Source organism: Anabrus simplex, chromosome 1, assembly GCF_040414725.1.
Source record: "Anabrus simplex isolate iqAnaSimp1 chromosome 1, ASM4041472v1, whole genome shotgun sequence".
Lineage (NCBI taxonomy): Eukaryota > Metazoa > Arthropoda > Insecta > Orthoptera > Tettigoniidae > Anabrus > Anabrus simplex.
In genome coordinates this window covers 708213114-708229934 of record NC_090265.1, presented here as the reverse complement: position 1 = coordinate 708229934, position 16821 = coordinate 708213114, and the positions used below count along the sequence as shown (strand labels likewise).

The 16821-nt window shown below is 38.7% G+C and overlaps 1 protein-coding gene across 3 annotated transcripts in view; it reads left to right on the top strand.

The window, feature by feature from the left end:
* The window catches only part of LOC136857370 (polyprenol reductase), a 76836-nt gene that overhangs the window by 28129 nt on the left and 31886 nt on the right, over positions 1-16821 (top strand). For 2 of the 3 annotated variants that reach the window (XM_067135994.2, XM_067135993.2), the window contains exon 5: positions 4393-4556. The exons of the other annotated variant lie outside the window; for it this stretch is intronic. In XM_067135994.2, coding sequence (XP_066992095.2) covers positions 4393-4556 — 164 coding nt within the window. The remainder of the gene's footprint in view (positions 1-4392; positions 4557-16821) is intronic. 3 annotated transcript variants of the gene reach the window in all.

Below are 16821 nucleotides of genomic sequence, written 5' to 3'. Positions count from 1 at the left end.
AAAAGATATGGAGGTAAAATTTGGCATGTGAGCTTGATATACTCCAAGGAATATAAACATGTGACTTGCATTTCAAAAAAACAAAATTTTGTGGAATAATGTGCACAAAAAATTATTAATTTTTATTTAAAAAAGGAAAAAAATATTTTGAAATTAATTAGCACATTTTACACTAAACCCAAAGTGACTACGTGAAGATATTTAATCTTATCTCATATCTTGGATTATATATACCAATTTATGTTGTTAATGTAAGTCTACTTTACAATTTATGAACTAATTTCCAAAAATATTGAACATGTGAAGAGAAAGACACGAATAGTGTAACCTGTCAACGATTTAATATTTTATGAAGTTTGGGAGAGTAATAGTTATCATTTGAGAGAACTGTGTCTAGTAGCAGTATTTGTTACTACAGAACAGTTCAGAAGATCAGAACAACATACAGAATCAACTAATAGTGTCAGAAATGAAAGTGTAAAAAACAGATTGAAATATTCTATGGGCGGAGCATCAGATTGAGGTAGGCCTACGTGTTTAGGCCGTGGGATTTGATAAAACTGATGGGGATGGACAACATTACTTTCAGGGAATATGCATTCAGTCCAAGAATCATCTAATTCACTGTCACTGTCATTTTCATTAGCACTGTCACTATAACACTTTGACATTGCACGAAATGTTCTAAGCCCATTAGCCAACGGCACGGCTCCATCATTCTCTGGTGCGCTACCCGAAGACCCCAAAAATATCATAATCAACACTTTCGATAAAATTAGAGTCGCTTACAGCTTCAAAGCAACCCAAAAGTTCCTCAATTTCTTCTCCCGAATTAGGCCTACGTGACGACATGCCTTGGTGTGATATTTGTACTATTTAAAACTTTACTACGACATAAATAAATTGCTAGGTAATTATAACTGCAGTAGAGATAATAACAAAATTAATATATTACGATAAATAACTCAAATGCGTCAATTAGAACGTAAAATTATTTAAAACAAGTCACAACAAGCGGACATAAACAAACAAGGAGGCTGCCATATTGGATTATAGATGTCAAGCGCTCACAGATCATACACTCGCAATCGACGAGTAAATTAGCAAAAATGAAACTATGTCAGTGTCATCTAATGACATAAGAAGGAATTACGAACATTCTACCTTCTTTCTACTTGATTTGTGACACAATCTAGCGCCTTACTACATAACTACACCACTTATAAGAGGGTGCCGATGGAATCGGCATCCTGGCATTTTTCGTACAGAATGTACGTGCCGATGCATCGGCATCTTGGCACTGTAAGAGTTAAAGGTTTAATTACTAACACTGATCGTTGATTGTGGAGGTTTAATTGATAGACTGTACATACCTGGTACATACTTTTGAAGCCATTTCCGGACTGCAGGGTCGTCTACCTTCTACAGCGGGATGTTGGCTTTGAGTAGCATCGCTGTTGTCTCGTGAATAAATTCTATTTTTTCACTCTTAGCTTTCTTTTGCATATCTAATGAGAGTTCTATTGTTGCCTGCCGTTTCACTGTTGGATGCTAAATTTACGTTCTGATGTTCCTTATTTTTAAAACAATGTTTTCAGACAGTATGTTTTTTCTCCCGCTCGATACGAACATTACAAAATTTATACATTAAAATATTGCTTTCCGAAACGTATAAACCTTCACTCGCAAACTGTTTAGCTCTGCTGTGCACCGTATCACTTGTCGAGTGACTCATCTTCGCTACTGTCTGTGATCACTTTCTTAATTTTACCTGACCACGAAGCCGAAATACACCAGTCGATTGTGCTGCTTGTAGACGTCATTAGGGATTCCAGGATTGCGCAATGCCGTGAGGAGACAGGCAGGGGTGGGATTACCAGCCACCAAAAGAACAACATTCCAAACATTTCGTTTGGCAAGAAGCCTGGAGCCAACCCCTTTTCTTTAATGCCATGTCTTAAAGAAAACATATTTCTTTCCTGTTGATGCATCTTCCTTCGGTCTTCCTTTTCTTTTCATACATAATCTTGGAACAAAATATCAAGTTCGTTATTCACTGCAGATTTCGCTGTAATATCGCGTTTATCGCGAAATGATTGAATTTCGCTTTGAAATTACCTTATCGCTTTAATTCGCGAACATAATATCCATATTTTCTTAACCAGAAACATATGATTCGTAAAGATATCGCAAAATCGCTTGAAAATATTTTTTGTCGCGTTTATCGTTAATGCGAAAAAATCATGCCTCTAGGTATTACTATTCGATTCTGAAATCACCTTTGAATGTCCATGAGAGATCTCGCAAGAGAAAGCTATATCGAAGATCGCATTTTGTGGCATACACTTCAGTTTTCTTATTCAAACAGCATCACGTAATCTAACTTAACCGCGTATGTACCATGAAAACATATATCAAGCACTAGTAGAGAAGTGATAACCTTCTCGCTATAAATTTACATGGGAATAGCCTTGCTGAAATTTAACCAGACGCGAGAAAATGTAATCTAACTTCCGAAATCAGTGATTAGCTGTGCAATATATTGATGTGTATCACATTCTTACTTAATTTCAGGGTAGAGCATTAAAATTAAGCGATCTTTTACTTAGCTTTTATTCGAATGTCAACGAGAGAGCTCGCTAGTGGACATAGCGAGGAAACGATGCTGAAAATGATCGATCGCATGCAATATAATGGCTGGGTGCATAAATATCGGTAACGGAAAAAATCGTGCTCGCTTAATCGCTTATAATAACTGGTGAGTCAGTGATAGGGCTCTCACTGTAACCGAAGGATAATACACAGTTTAATACAGGAATTTTGAAGGGACAGACAAAAACTGATGTTATAACGGGGTTCTTGTTATATGCCGTACTCACTATAGCGGACTTCTACTGTATCTCATGACTTAATAATTCAGGGTGGAGCACATAATTATTCCCCATTTGTTTCTTGTATAATTTATTAATTGCATCAGACATCCTGTTGCACATCTCAACAGCAGTAGAGAATGAAAAAACAAATTAATAAACAAATGACTCATAATTCACAATACTTCCAAATATAAATGGTCCGTTGTTAGAGATTATACCATCTCCAGCTAACTCATTCTTGGTTGCCAGTGTTTCACCCCAGTGTACCAATTTGGGCTCATCAGTTGGTAACTAGCACACCTACCAAGATGCTAGTGCATATAGTTGAGGCCACTGCGTAGGGTACTTGGAGCCGCAGGCAGTTTTATTCTCAATTCTACACGATTTCCCGGGGCTCCTCTGTGCAACAACTCGTACTGCTTCCATATTCCGCATCAAACAAACAGGTTTTGGTTCTAAAATGGTCCCATCCTGTACAAATTTTGTGTTCAGCTTGTGAATGGTTTTGTTGCAAATTTTTGTAGACTACTCCATTCAACGGATCCTAAAAGTGATCTCCATACGTACCCATACAAGATGATCTTTGCACATAAGCTCACTGATGAACACAAGCAGCAGAGACTGTTTGATCTCTGGGTAGATGATAATCAACAAACTCTTAACAACAATTGGTTTTCTGATGAAGCTCATTTGGACAGTGGTGAGGTTACCAAAGAAAATCTACAATTTTGGACTACTAATAATCCACAAGTGCTTCATGAAAAACATCATCATTCTCTGAGGGTTACAGCGTGGATCGCAGTATCCAGTCACGGGCTTATTGGACCCTTTTTCCTTTGAGCAAATTGTGAACAGTGAGCGGCTGAGCATTACTCGAGCATGCTTGCAAATATAAACTTCCAAGTTGATCTTCAGTTTGCAATGGTTGATGCGAGATGGAGCAAGGCTACACACTGTGGACATTGTGTTAATTTTTTTACATGAACATTTCAACATACAGGTCATTTCACACAGGTTTTCAGGTTGTTTCAGGGATAGACAAATTTAGCCCCTCAGTAGTCCAGGGAAAGGAAAAGATTTTTCCAAAACATCTGCAAGATTTAATGGAGCTCAGAAGACTATTGTTCATGCTTGCAGTGAAATCACAGAAGACATGTGCCATAGCTTAATCACTAACATTAGTGTTCGCTTGAATGAAGTTAGTAATCGGAGGTGGCCATATTGAGCATGTGCTGAGTTAGAACAATTTGCAATGGTGCACTCCTTACTGTGGTATATGTTGGTTTGAGATTGTATTCATAATAAAATTTGTATTGAAACAAAATGACAGATCATTTCATGCACCACACTGTAGATTTAGTGAAGTTCAAAAGGCAAGTTTAAGAGTACTATCTTTACCATTTGAAGGAAAATCCTGCAGCAGTAGGCCTACTAGGGTTAAAGCAGTAATTTGGTTTGATAAAGATATTCCTTGTGTGTTGGCCGGTGTACAGTGTAATAATAACGGCTTGTCCTGCAGGTCAGGTTGTGAGGTATGATCACGTGATACCTAGAGGTGACTGGTTCGAGCTGGTCTCTACCCCTCACTTGTTTGCTGAGATCCTGATGTACCTGGCCCTCACGTGTGTCCTCTGGGGTGCATCAACATGGCCTGCAGTATTCGCTTGGGTGTTCTGTAACCAGGTAATTATGTAACAACTTGATCGTGAATTAAAAAATGTATTAGCCAGACTAAGGAGCTCAAATGGTAGAGACCTTAAGTTGGAGGGTTTGATCCTGGCTCAGTCTGGTGGTATTTCAAGGTGCTCAGATACGTCAGCCTTGTGTTGGTAGATTTACTGGCACGTAGAAGAACTCCTGTGGGACAAAATTCTGGCACCATAAAAGTAATTTGTGGTATGTAAAACCAGTGTCTTTATTATAATATTATTATTATTAAGATAGGTACTCTTGGGAGTTCTGTCCTTGGTTTTGTTGTTGTGGAAATTATCTCAGCATTCTAAACATGGATAAAACAAATAAAGGAAATAATGTACCTGGCTGTTGAATTATGAATTTAACATCATTAACCTTCATTATAGATCAGCATTCGCTCTGCAACCCTTGGTGAATTAACTCTGCACCTCCGCAAGCCTCTTTTCTTACAAAAAATTAAAACTCCAATAATATTGGGACAACCTAACAGAATATGGTAAATAAGTTGAAAACCCAAAAACAGTTTGTGCACCTACTGTTGGATTTTTTATTATGGACACTCAAGTTTAGGCTTTAATTACTAATAGGCTTATTTCAAAAGGAGTTATACCAATATTTTCCTTGTTTAATTCTGCATTAGGCAGTATAAGACAAATTGTTTTTGAAGTTCATTAATTTTTATTTGTGGTTGTAATACATATTTTTTTTTTGTCTAGGAACCGCTCACTTAAAAATATATACATGAAAAATGGTAATGAAGTTTTTATAGCCACATGTATTCGTAGTATAATAATCAAGTTCCAATTTTTTTCAACCTTCCCAAAGAAAGTTCTTATCATTTATCTACAGCGACATTTTCTCAGCCCGGGATAAACGTACAACAGAAAACTTGGGTTTGTTTTGAAGCGCTCGGTTGTGGCTATCAGAAACAACCACCACAATAACCATACAGTTTGATGCCGAATTTATGAAGGGCAATACTGATGGGAAGTTGTGTGTACAATGGACTGTGTGATTAACAGCAGGCAGGGTGGTGAAATCGGGTACAGCATTGTCGCGTTCAGTAGTAAACACAGCCTGCAACGACTACAGCTTATTGTTTACTTTCAACCTTCCATTTTAGTTCCTTGTACAAATTCCACTTTCCATCACCTTTTCTCATAATGACTTTGGGCGTTTGATTACAGGTTTACGAATGGTTGGCTTCCTAATTTAGAAATGTCACACTATACAGTTTTTACAAAGGTTACTTACATATCTTTCTTTCTTTCTTTCTTAATCCGTTTACCCTCCAAGGTTGGATTTCCCCTCGGACTCAACAAGGGATCCCATCTCTATCGCCTGGAACGTGACACTTTTGGTTGGGATACAGCTGGGGTGGAGGGCCAGTACCTCGCTCAGACTGCCTCACCTGCTATGCTGAACAGTAGCCTTGTAAGAGGATGGGAGGATTGGAAGAGATAAACAAGGAAGAGGAAGGAAGCAGCCATGGTCTTAATTTAGGTACCATCCCTGTATTTGCCTGGAGAAGTGGGAAAATCACTTTGAGGATGGCTAAGGTGGGAATCACCCCCTGTATTCAGTTGACCTCCTGAGGCTGAATGAACCCCGTTCTAGACCTCGTATCACTTTTCAAATTTCGTAGCAGAGCTGGGAATCAAACCCGGGCCTCCAGCTTATAACACTATTATTATTAGGTATTATTATTATTATTATTATTATTATTATTATTATTATTATTATTATTATTATTATTATTATTATTATTATTTATTTTCCTTAAATTGTACGTGTAGAATTAAGGGTGGTAGAGTAGAGGGAGAAAGGGTGAGCCCCACATACACGGAAGTACCCCTGACCACTACACCACAGAAGCGAATCTACATATCTTTACAATATTTAATTCTGTCAAGATTCTTTGTCTGAATAATCACTATGTTCTGATAAATTGGAACTGCTGTCATTCATGTTGATTATGACTGGCTTGAAATGAGGGACATTTTCAGGCAGTCCATCTTTTTCCTAGTGGCAGTCTTCCATTTTCTTAGCTTGGTTCTTTTTTTTTTTTTTACATTGTTTCCAGAGTTTCAAAAGCATTGACATATCAGAAAAACCCCCCGTATATTCCAACAGTTTCAAACAGAAGCTTTTAATTGTTGGGAATGCCTTACTCCTGTAAAAATCTTATATATTTCTTTCTATTCTGGCCAAAGTAAAATTATAGAGTTGGATTTAACGCCCCAGCCTCAAACATTACTCCTTTCTTTACCTGGATGATATATTTCTGTCATTCTCCTTTGAAGCAGCTCCTGCTCTCTTCACTGATGACAATGATAATCCAAGACAATCTGCCATCTGGTACACAGGGAACCTACCTACATTTTCCCCTCAATTTGAAGGGAACAAATTGCACTCAAAACCATTGCAAGTTCCCCCTCTGACTACTGCTGTTTCGGAAGCATTATGAAGTGATGTGGCTAACCTGCAGAACACAGCCAGACAAATGGAGGTCACTGGCATTACATTTGACACCTGGCCACGGTGAGTGTATGTGTCAAGGCTGTACCCGATTTCACCACCCCACCTGCTGTTAGTCGCGCGGTCCAAGGCGCACACAACTTCCCATCAATATTACTCTTCATAAGTTCAGTATCACATTGTATGGTTACAGTGGTTGTAGTTTCTGATAACCACGACTGAGTCCTTCAAAACAAACCCACGTTTCCTGTTGTTCATTTATCCTGGGCTGAGAAAAAGTTGTTTTAGGAAAATGATAAGAAATTTTTTGGGTGTGGTTGAAAAAAATTGTAATTTAAGAGTTATACTACAAATACTTTTGGCTATAACATCTACAGATCTCATTACAAACAGACTAGTAGTTTTCCATGTACAGTGAAACCTCGTTAGTGCATTCCTCACTAACACATTTTCCCGCTCAGCAAGTAGTAAATTCTAAGTCCCGATTCTCATCATATTAAATCTATATAAAAATACCTCACTTATCACATCACGAATTTTTGCTATTACCGTTTAGTACGATCACATTTTTCCTAGCCCTGAAAATTTTATTTGTCATCCCTTGTGAAACGAACGTGATTTCCAGCTCAGGTAAGATCCGTCGCCACAGTTGCGTGATTACGGAAAAGTGAGCCTATTTGTGCTTGTATTCCATTCAGAAGTTAGAAATTTATTTTGGGTTGAGTGGTACAGTGAAGTTTTTTCGCGTGATACTGTAGCCTATATCTGACTTAGGAAGATAATCATGTGAAATTGACTAGCATGGAGCATATTTGTCTTCTGATGGCCTAGGTATGGATACGGAAGAAGTGAAATTCCTTTCTAATGAAGACAACATTAAAATCTTTCATAAAGTGGACTGGTATCCGCATCTTATTTAAGCGCATAGAGGTTGCGAATGTTGAACTCGCACCTTCGAGTTTCAACTTGATTGATTCGACTGGGTCAAAGTTTTTCAAAATAGTGGCCAAAGTCATTCTGTTCTATCACAGTCGCACATGGCCGAATATAATCTCCAATTCATTGTCTAAGATTGTGACCAGAAAATAATGTTTTATAACCGACTGCTCCTAAATAAAAGGTTTCTACTAACATTTGTGTTAGATGATCTGCAATAATACTTGGATATTTTTATTGGCCCCCGTGCATATGTTTTCATATTTGTTGTTTGGTGTTTTTCACACCGTTCAGTGCACTTGTTATTTTATAAGCCCCAGCAGAAAAGGTTTTCATATTTGTTGTTTCATGTTTTTCACACCTTTTAATACTTTCCTCTCATCTTGAGAAATGGTAGATATAGTTTTTGCTGTACCCGCGGGTACACAACGCAAAATGCCTTCATGTCGGGAAAAATCTTATCTAGTGTTTCCATATCTCTGTTGGATAGTTTTTATTCATATAATCAGTAGTATGTTTTCTCGCTTAACACCTTAATTTTTGTTGTCCCCTGCAGAAACGTCTTAACAAGGTTTTACTGTATATGTTTTTAAGTGAGTGGTTCCTAGAGAAGAAGCCAAAAACCCTGACCATATTTACTACAACCACAAATAAAAAATAATTAATGAACATTGTATCTTGTATGTTCTAATGCAGAATTAAACAAGGAAATTATTGGTATAGCTCATTTTGAAATAGGCCTGTTGGTTCATTTATTATTAATGCCTAAACTTGAGTGTCCATAATAAAAAATCCAACAGTAGTTACATAAGTAGGTACAAGATGGCCCATAATTTTAGTTTTGTTTTTCATATTCTTAGGCAAATTTCTGTCAGAGAGCGAGGGCGTGAAGCATTGCGCCGGCTGACTGGAAGAGCAGAAAATGTGCTTAGACACACCAAATATTTCTCACTTGAATTTCATTCATTTTTGTTGTCTTGTCTCGAGATGTATACTGATGAATTTGATTTTGAGAATAGTTGATCCGAGAATGGTGTGTTACAGACAGTGGAAGCGTTGCATCCTCGGATGAGGAAAATCAATCAAACTTTCCAGCATTAGCTTATTGAGTATCAGGGTTTGATGGGAAATAGACGTGAATCCAAGACTTTTCAGCACAGTAACTGAAAATTTTTTGGTGTTTACAAAACATTTCCTGCTGAAAGCATTTCACAGAATTTACATTTATTTTTAACAGCCTTCAATACTTTTTTTTTTTTTTTTTGTAGAAAATGTGTTACTGACTTTTTTTGTTAATAATTTTGTAAATTATAATTCTCCTTAACCTATGTTTATAATAAGTTAGCTGTTCCTGTTGTTGACAGAGCTATCACTTAGCATGTGTTTGATTACATTCCGGTGGACCCTTTGTGTTTTTGCTGAGATTCTGGGGCACATGTGGACAGTCTCCCCCTGTCAGCAGCTTGTCATGATGTACTAGTTTCCTGGTGTTCTAGCCCTGTGCGTTTTTTTTTTTTTTTTTTTTTTTTTTTAAGGTTCAGTCTTTTCCTTCTGGTGTAAAAATCAATTATCAGGTTAATATTCATGAAGTTCAATCGTAAAGGCTATCATGCCTGTCTTCGAGAGGTTGGCCATGTAAGTGATTCAGGTCATTGGAGAAAAGCAATCTAATTTGCAATTGGGCTAAAATTATGGTAAAGTGTTGGAGTTAAAAGCAATGGTCTTGGTTGATGAAATGTGAAGCTGCACAGATTCTTACTTTTCACATTGCCAGCGCTAAGTTCCACTACTGGAATGACATGGTCACAGACAGCTGTGAAGACTGCTCTGCTGTGTTCCATTCTGAGTGCGAACTCCCCCTTCCTATAAGCGCCTCTATGGCATGGATCAAATAACTGAATACGATGCTGAACCAGTGTGTCAAGTAGGAAACTCCCCTAGATCGTGTGTCGTGCAGATGTCTGCTCACGGCCCGCTTTAACACAGGCGGTACCTTCAAGTATCCGAATGGTAGCCTTTCTACTACGAGAAAAATGTATGAGCCATGAAAGATCAGAATTTACTATTCCTTGTTTCTTTGTAACAAACAGTTCTTCAGTAAGATTAATGTTAACAATAGACAAATTAGATAAGAAAAGTAAAATCATTCTGTTCATCGTCATCATTTTCCGTTATCCAGCTGTAGCCGGGTTCTGTTATTACAATAAAATAAAATAGGAGTTTTGAAAAGTTAAAGGAGCAATGGAAATGGATTGTATTAACATAGCTAATTGCATTTGATAAACAATGTTTTGTTCATCACCATGGTTAGCATGGTTTCTACTACTCAACTCATTACATCACAGTATGTATGACTGTGACCTTGAGAGCTGTTGCTGAGAATCAAGACACCACAGAAGAAACCTAAACTTGATAGTGCCTTGTACAGTTGGTTTAATGCGTAAAGATCAGAGGGAAAGCCTACAACTGGGTCTAAAATCATTGAAAAATCAAATCACATTCATTGTGAATTGAATATAGAAAGTGCTTGTGTGTTTTCTGATGGTTGGCTTCAGTAATTTAAAATTCGACACTGAATCCGAAGGCTGGATGTGGCTGGAGAGAAGAGATCAGCTGACAGAAACACTGTTGAAGAAAATAAGGACAATTTTAATAGTCTTGTTTATGATGGTACTTAATCCGTTGTCAAGTTTATAATATTGATGAAACCGACCTTTTATGGCATTATTTGCCAACATCTACTCTGGCAGGTGGGGATGCAAAATGTGCTAAGGGGTTCAAGACAGTGTGCAAATGCTTCAGGTGACCATCAGCCGACACCTGTCGTGATTGGTAACTATATAAAGCCCAGAGCTCTAAAAGGAGTCTTAAACTTGTTTGTACCGGGCGAGTTGGCCGTGTGGTTAGGAGCGCGCAGCTGTGAGCTCGCATCCGGGAGATAGTGGGTTCGAACTCCACTGTTTGCAGCCCTGAAGATGGTTTTCCGTGGTTTCCCATTTTCACACCAGGCAAATGCTGGGGCTGTACCTTAATTAAGGCCACGGCCGCTTCTTGCCCATTCCTAGATCTTTTCTGTCCCATCGTCGCCATAAGACCTATCTGTGTCGGTGCGACATTAAGCAAAATAGCAAAAAAAACTTGTTTGTGCATTATGATGGGCAAAAAAATGCATGGATGACAGCAGAGTTGTTGAAGAATTGATTTTTCCATTATTTTGTACCAGAAGTAAGGAAAACTTCCAGAAACATGGAATGCTTTGTTGTTAAATAAATCTATTCAGAGGGTGTTTCAGAGGTGTCAGTGAATTTCCTCTAGTTTTTCCTGCGTTAAAGCAGCAGTATGCAGCAATATTTTTTTCAGTTCACCTTCCACCAAATGCCATTTCTTTGATTCAGCTAATGGATCAAGGTGTGATTCAAAATTTCGGATGTTTTTATAGAAATTTTTTTGTACAAGGCCTTTTGGACTTGGATGTAACAGACCGTCAAAAACAGTTAAATGTCAAAGATGCAATTGTCACTTTGGCCTGGTGGTGAAGATGTGGATAAAGATCCAAACAATACCAGTAATGGTCAAAATATAGTGCTAGATTTGGTTTGTTACCCTGTTACCCCTTTTTAGAGAGGTACTCACTGAGGAAGTTATAGACTGGATTGGAATCAACAAAAGTGGTCAAAGAACAGAGTTACAAACACGTTATACATAGTGTTGTGAACCCACAAGAAGCCCAGGTTCAGGAGGTGGAATCGGATGAAGAAGGAGCCATGGCAGATGAAGGTGTAGATTCTCGTGTAAACCGGCTTGTAATGCATTAAATACATTTATAAAATTTGCTGAATTCAACAAAGCGTTCAATTCTGCAGAACTCAAATTTGTGTATAATCTGTAACGATTTTTTGAAGAAGAGATCCGAGGAGCAACATCATACCAGAGACGTTTTAAAATGGTAACACTTGTGTATATTTTTCTTGTTAAAAAGCAGCTTATTACAGCTTGTTTCAGATATTTTTGTACTGTGTAATAATACAGGAATATTCAAGTAAATAAATATTCACTGTTTGAATTTCATTTTGTAATACATATTTATCTGTACACCCCAAAGTCACTAAAGTAACAAAATTAATGTTAAAGTAGTGACACTCGATAATCCAGCAAAATTGCCATATCAGCATGGCCATGGTCTTGAACCTTTTGGATTAGAGAACACCTACTGTATTAAGTGGCAGGGAGGGATTCAGTTAGGTGAAAATGTCGATGACTTGGTCTTAATGGCAGGTTGTGCTGAAAGTATGCGGTCTAATATCTTGTTACCGGGCGAGTTGGCTGTGCGGTTAGGGGCGCGCAGCTGTGGGCTTGTATCTGGGAGACAGTGGGTTTGAATCCCACTGTCGGCAGTCCTGAAGATGGTTTTCCGTGGTTTCCCATTTTCACACCAAGCAAATGCTCAAGGCCACGGCCGCTTCCTTCCAACTCCTAGGCCTTTCCTATCCCATCGTCGCAACGTAAAGCCACCAGTAAAAAAAAAATATGTATCTTGGAACTTGAAAATAGGTCCACTGAATATGATATGAAAATTAGCCTTTCCAAGACTAAATTATGTCCATAGGAAAGAAATCTAAGAGAATTGAATGTGAGGTTGGGAATACAAATCTGGAATAGGTAGATCATTTCAAGTATTTAGGATGCGTGTTCTCCCAGGATGGTAGTATAGTAAGTGAGATTGAATTAAGGTGCAGCGAAACTAGTACATTGAGTTCACAGTGTGATCAACAGTATTCTGTAAGAAGGAAGTCAGATCCCGGGCAAAACTTTTAAAATATAAAATACGTGTGCCTGCAGATTGCTCAGAATTTAAAAAAGAATGGTATTTCTGTATTGGTTGTGTCCGCCGTAACAAGGAAATGCACTTCTTAATTTTCAGTCATCTGTGTATGTATACGTGTAGCATGAGAGAATGGCTGAACAGAGTTTAATGAAAGTCAGAGAATAAGGCACTACAATCACGCTGAGTGAAATGGTAGTTTAGGGGAAGGCCTAAAATTGAATTCTCAAATATTTGTTATTAGTGCTACTGTCAATAAATTATACACAACTAAAGTTATAGATAATTAAATTTCCGATCATGTATGTCATACATTTTTACTGTAACAGCTATTATAACAGAGATATTCAGGATTATTGATTTTTGATACTAGGTCCATTTTCATTTTTACCGTACCAGTTATTATAACACAGATATTCAGGAATATTGATTTTTGTTGCTAAGTCCATATCAGCTTCGAATCTCGAGAAAATGGGTGAATAGAATTTAATAAAATTCAATATGTAAAGTCTGGGAATAAAGTACTACAATCTAAGGTATATACAGGGTGTTAGGTGGATACCTGCAGATATTTCTTCTAGCAATAGAGAACGATGTGACGAACCACTGTATATCAAACTTCTAGTAATCCTCGGAAGTTATTTTCGAGATCAAAGAGATACAATGTTTTTAGAATAGGTAGTATGCCTTGTTCTTGTGAATGAATAGCTTCCCTTTGAGAACAGGCAAGTCACGCGCCATCCGTGCCAAACTGGTTTCTGTTTATGTTTACGTGCAAATGTACTACTGTAACAGCTGAACGCTGCCTATGCAATGCACGAGATGTTACGTAGCATACTTGTCAAACTGGTTTTATGTTTAAGAGCAACTGAGCTACGATAACAGCTGAAGGTGGCTACTACAGTAGTGCATGCCATGTTACGTTACATTCTCGCCAGACTGGTTTCGTTGTTGTCAGTATTTAGTTTCCATCTTAGGGGCTTCAGACAACGCTGGTCATCGGTTTCGGACCCTGGAGATGTACCGAATTCTCAGCGTTAATACTGGTTCATTTGCTATTATGTCCTTCAGGGGATTGGGATATCTGTGGTCATCAGCCCCGTGGTCTAGTGAGTATGGAAATGACCTGAAAACCTGTATCGGTGCGGGACCTGTACGAGCGTGTGATATAATTATTGGTTGGGATAGGCGTGCCGGGACGTGAAATACGGTAGATCCCCGTTGTGCATTGCGTAAAGGTAGAAGAAAGATGGCTGGTCCTTACGCCAACGAAAGCAGTCATGGGATGTCCAAATGAGTAGCATCGGAATTGAATTATCGAAACACATCGAACGTTTAGTTTCAAAGGAATATTGGACATGTTATACAACTAAATAAATTAAACGTACCTACATTTCGTGCCTCCTTCCAGGCTGAGTGGCTCAGGCGGTTGAGGTGCAGGCCTTTTGACTCCAACTTCACACATTCGAACCTGGCCCAGTCCGGTGGTATTTGAAGGTGCTCAAAAACTGTACGTCAGCCTCGTGTCGGCAGATTTGCTGGTACATAAAAAGAACTCGTGCGGGACTAAATTCGGGCACCTCAGTGTCTCAGAAAACCGTAGAAGTAGTTCGTGGGACGTAAAGCACTTAACGTTATTATTATTATTATTATTATTATCAGGTCATTAAAAGCTGAAATACGTGGAAGAAAATAGTAAAATATGCTTGGTTTAAGAGGAAACAAGATGAAATGTATGTCACGTGAGTTAGCATCGGTCGCAGTAGTTACCTACAGATTACTATGCGTAAGACGAGAACCAGGTCAAGCTCGTGGGGATGAGTCAGATGTAATCTCGTATTGTGTATAAACATCAAACATACACATCAACAAATCTAAGAAACATAAACAAGGTTACACGTTAGAGACATGTAGCTATTAACCTGAATGCCAGGCCGACGGTCGCTTTCATCAGTACAGATGAGTTATCAAATTATACACAATCCACAGATGTCGAACGTATCTAAGAAGACTCCACCATAACTATATTACATTTTACTACGATGGTGCTAATAACAAATCGCAGCAGCTATTGGCTTTACGTCGCACCTACACAGATAGGCCTTATGGCGACAATGGGACTGGAAAGGGCTAGGACAGGGAAGGAAGCCGAGGCCTTAATTAAGGTACAGCCCCAGCATTTGCCTGGTGTGAAAATGGGAAACCACGGAAAACCATCTTCTGGGCTGCCGAGAGTGGGGTTCGAACTCACTATCTCCCGAATAATGGATACTGGCCACACTGAATTGAAATGTCGTGTGGCTTTTAGTGCCGGGAGTGTCCGAGGACAAGTTTGGCTCGCCAGATGCAGGTCTTTTGATTTGACTCCCGTAGGCGACCTGCGCGTCGTGATGAGGATGAAACGATGATGAAAATGGCACATACACCCAGTTTCCGTGCCAGCAAAATTAACCAATTAAGGTTAAATTCCCGACCCTGCCGAGAATCGAACACGGGACCCCTGTGACCAAAGGTCAGCCATTTAGTCATGGAGCCGGACTTAAGCGACTGCAGCTATCGAGCTCGGTAAATCGCAGCAGATTACGCTACTGCGTGTTAAGATGATGTCGGTAGAATACAGTATACCTGTTAAAGACATAAGGCTGCAGTAGAAGAAGAGGAAGAAGAAGGTAACGGGAGCCACATAGTCAAGCACGGCAGAGCCGAACAAAGCGCACATTAGTGACACAGACATAAGAGTGGCATGGTCGTAGGAACTACAGTTGCATTAGTAACACTCTTTTGTAGAAAAATAATGAACTAACATACAGTAGGGCTCCGTGATTCCAGGTGGACGGTAACAAGACTATCTCGAATAGAAAAGTAGAGATTTACGAACGTACACAAAAACGCCTGTGAACAAAAAAATGTACCTATGTTAAACATCACAGTACAACAGTTTAGAAAACAAAAACGTACAGATTGCCGTACACTAAAAGAAATGTTAAACTTTCTTTTGTAAATTAACAAAAAACACTAGGCAACCTTCTTAAGTTAACTTATAGTTCCTATTTCAGTAATGATGAATATAAAACAATTATTTTATCGAATATTTATACGTGATGATGATGACGACGATGATGATTGCTGTCTTAATGTCATCGGCCCTTAAAAACGCAAAGTGTCCTCTGTTTTAACTCGTAGTGAATAAGACAAAAAAAATTGCTTGAAGCCTTTCCTGATAGATTCATAAAGGGCGACCCGTGTTCTGTTCTGCCACATGATATACTAGCAGCATATCATGGTATTCGTGGTATTTATACACTGGCATTAATCAAATACTACTACGAAGTAACTCGCGTACTAGTACGGACGATAATTCGCATCTCTGACAGCTGTTATTCAGGTCAAGGTCAGACAGACCGGTTTCATGTAGGGGCAGGGAACCCGTCCAGCCACATCCCCGTCGCTAGGAACAGCAGACAACCGAACCGACACATGACAGGTCTAGTGCTTTTGTCGAACTGCTTACGTGGAATATTCTCCCACAGTGCAATTTCAATATCATGGCCGTATGCAGAAACATCCCGTGTTGACATGTCTGTAAATAAAGTTTATTATGTCAACAAAAGAATGCATGGGATAGGATTTTCAAGTGAGTAGTATCGGAATTGAAATGTCAAAACGCATCGAACGTTTTACTTCATACAAGTAAGGGACATGTTATAAACATAAATTAATTAAATGTACCTTCCTTTCGTGATTCCAACCGAAGAGAACATGTTTAAATGGAAATGAAAGCCTTCTAGCGACTGCTGATTTTGCAGTGCCTATTAAACATATCAAAATAAACGTTGCCAGGCTGAGTGGCTCAGACGGTTCAAGCACTGGTTTCATGAACTTAGCAGGCTCAATCCTGGCTCAGTCCGCTGGTATTTGAAGGTACTCAAATACGACCGCTTCTGATGGGTAGATTTACAGGCATGTTAAAGAATACCTTTGGGCAAAATTCCGACACCACGCGTCTCCATTGGCACG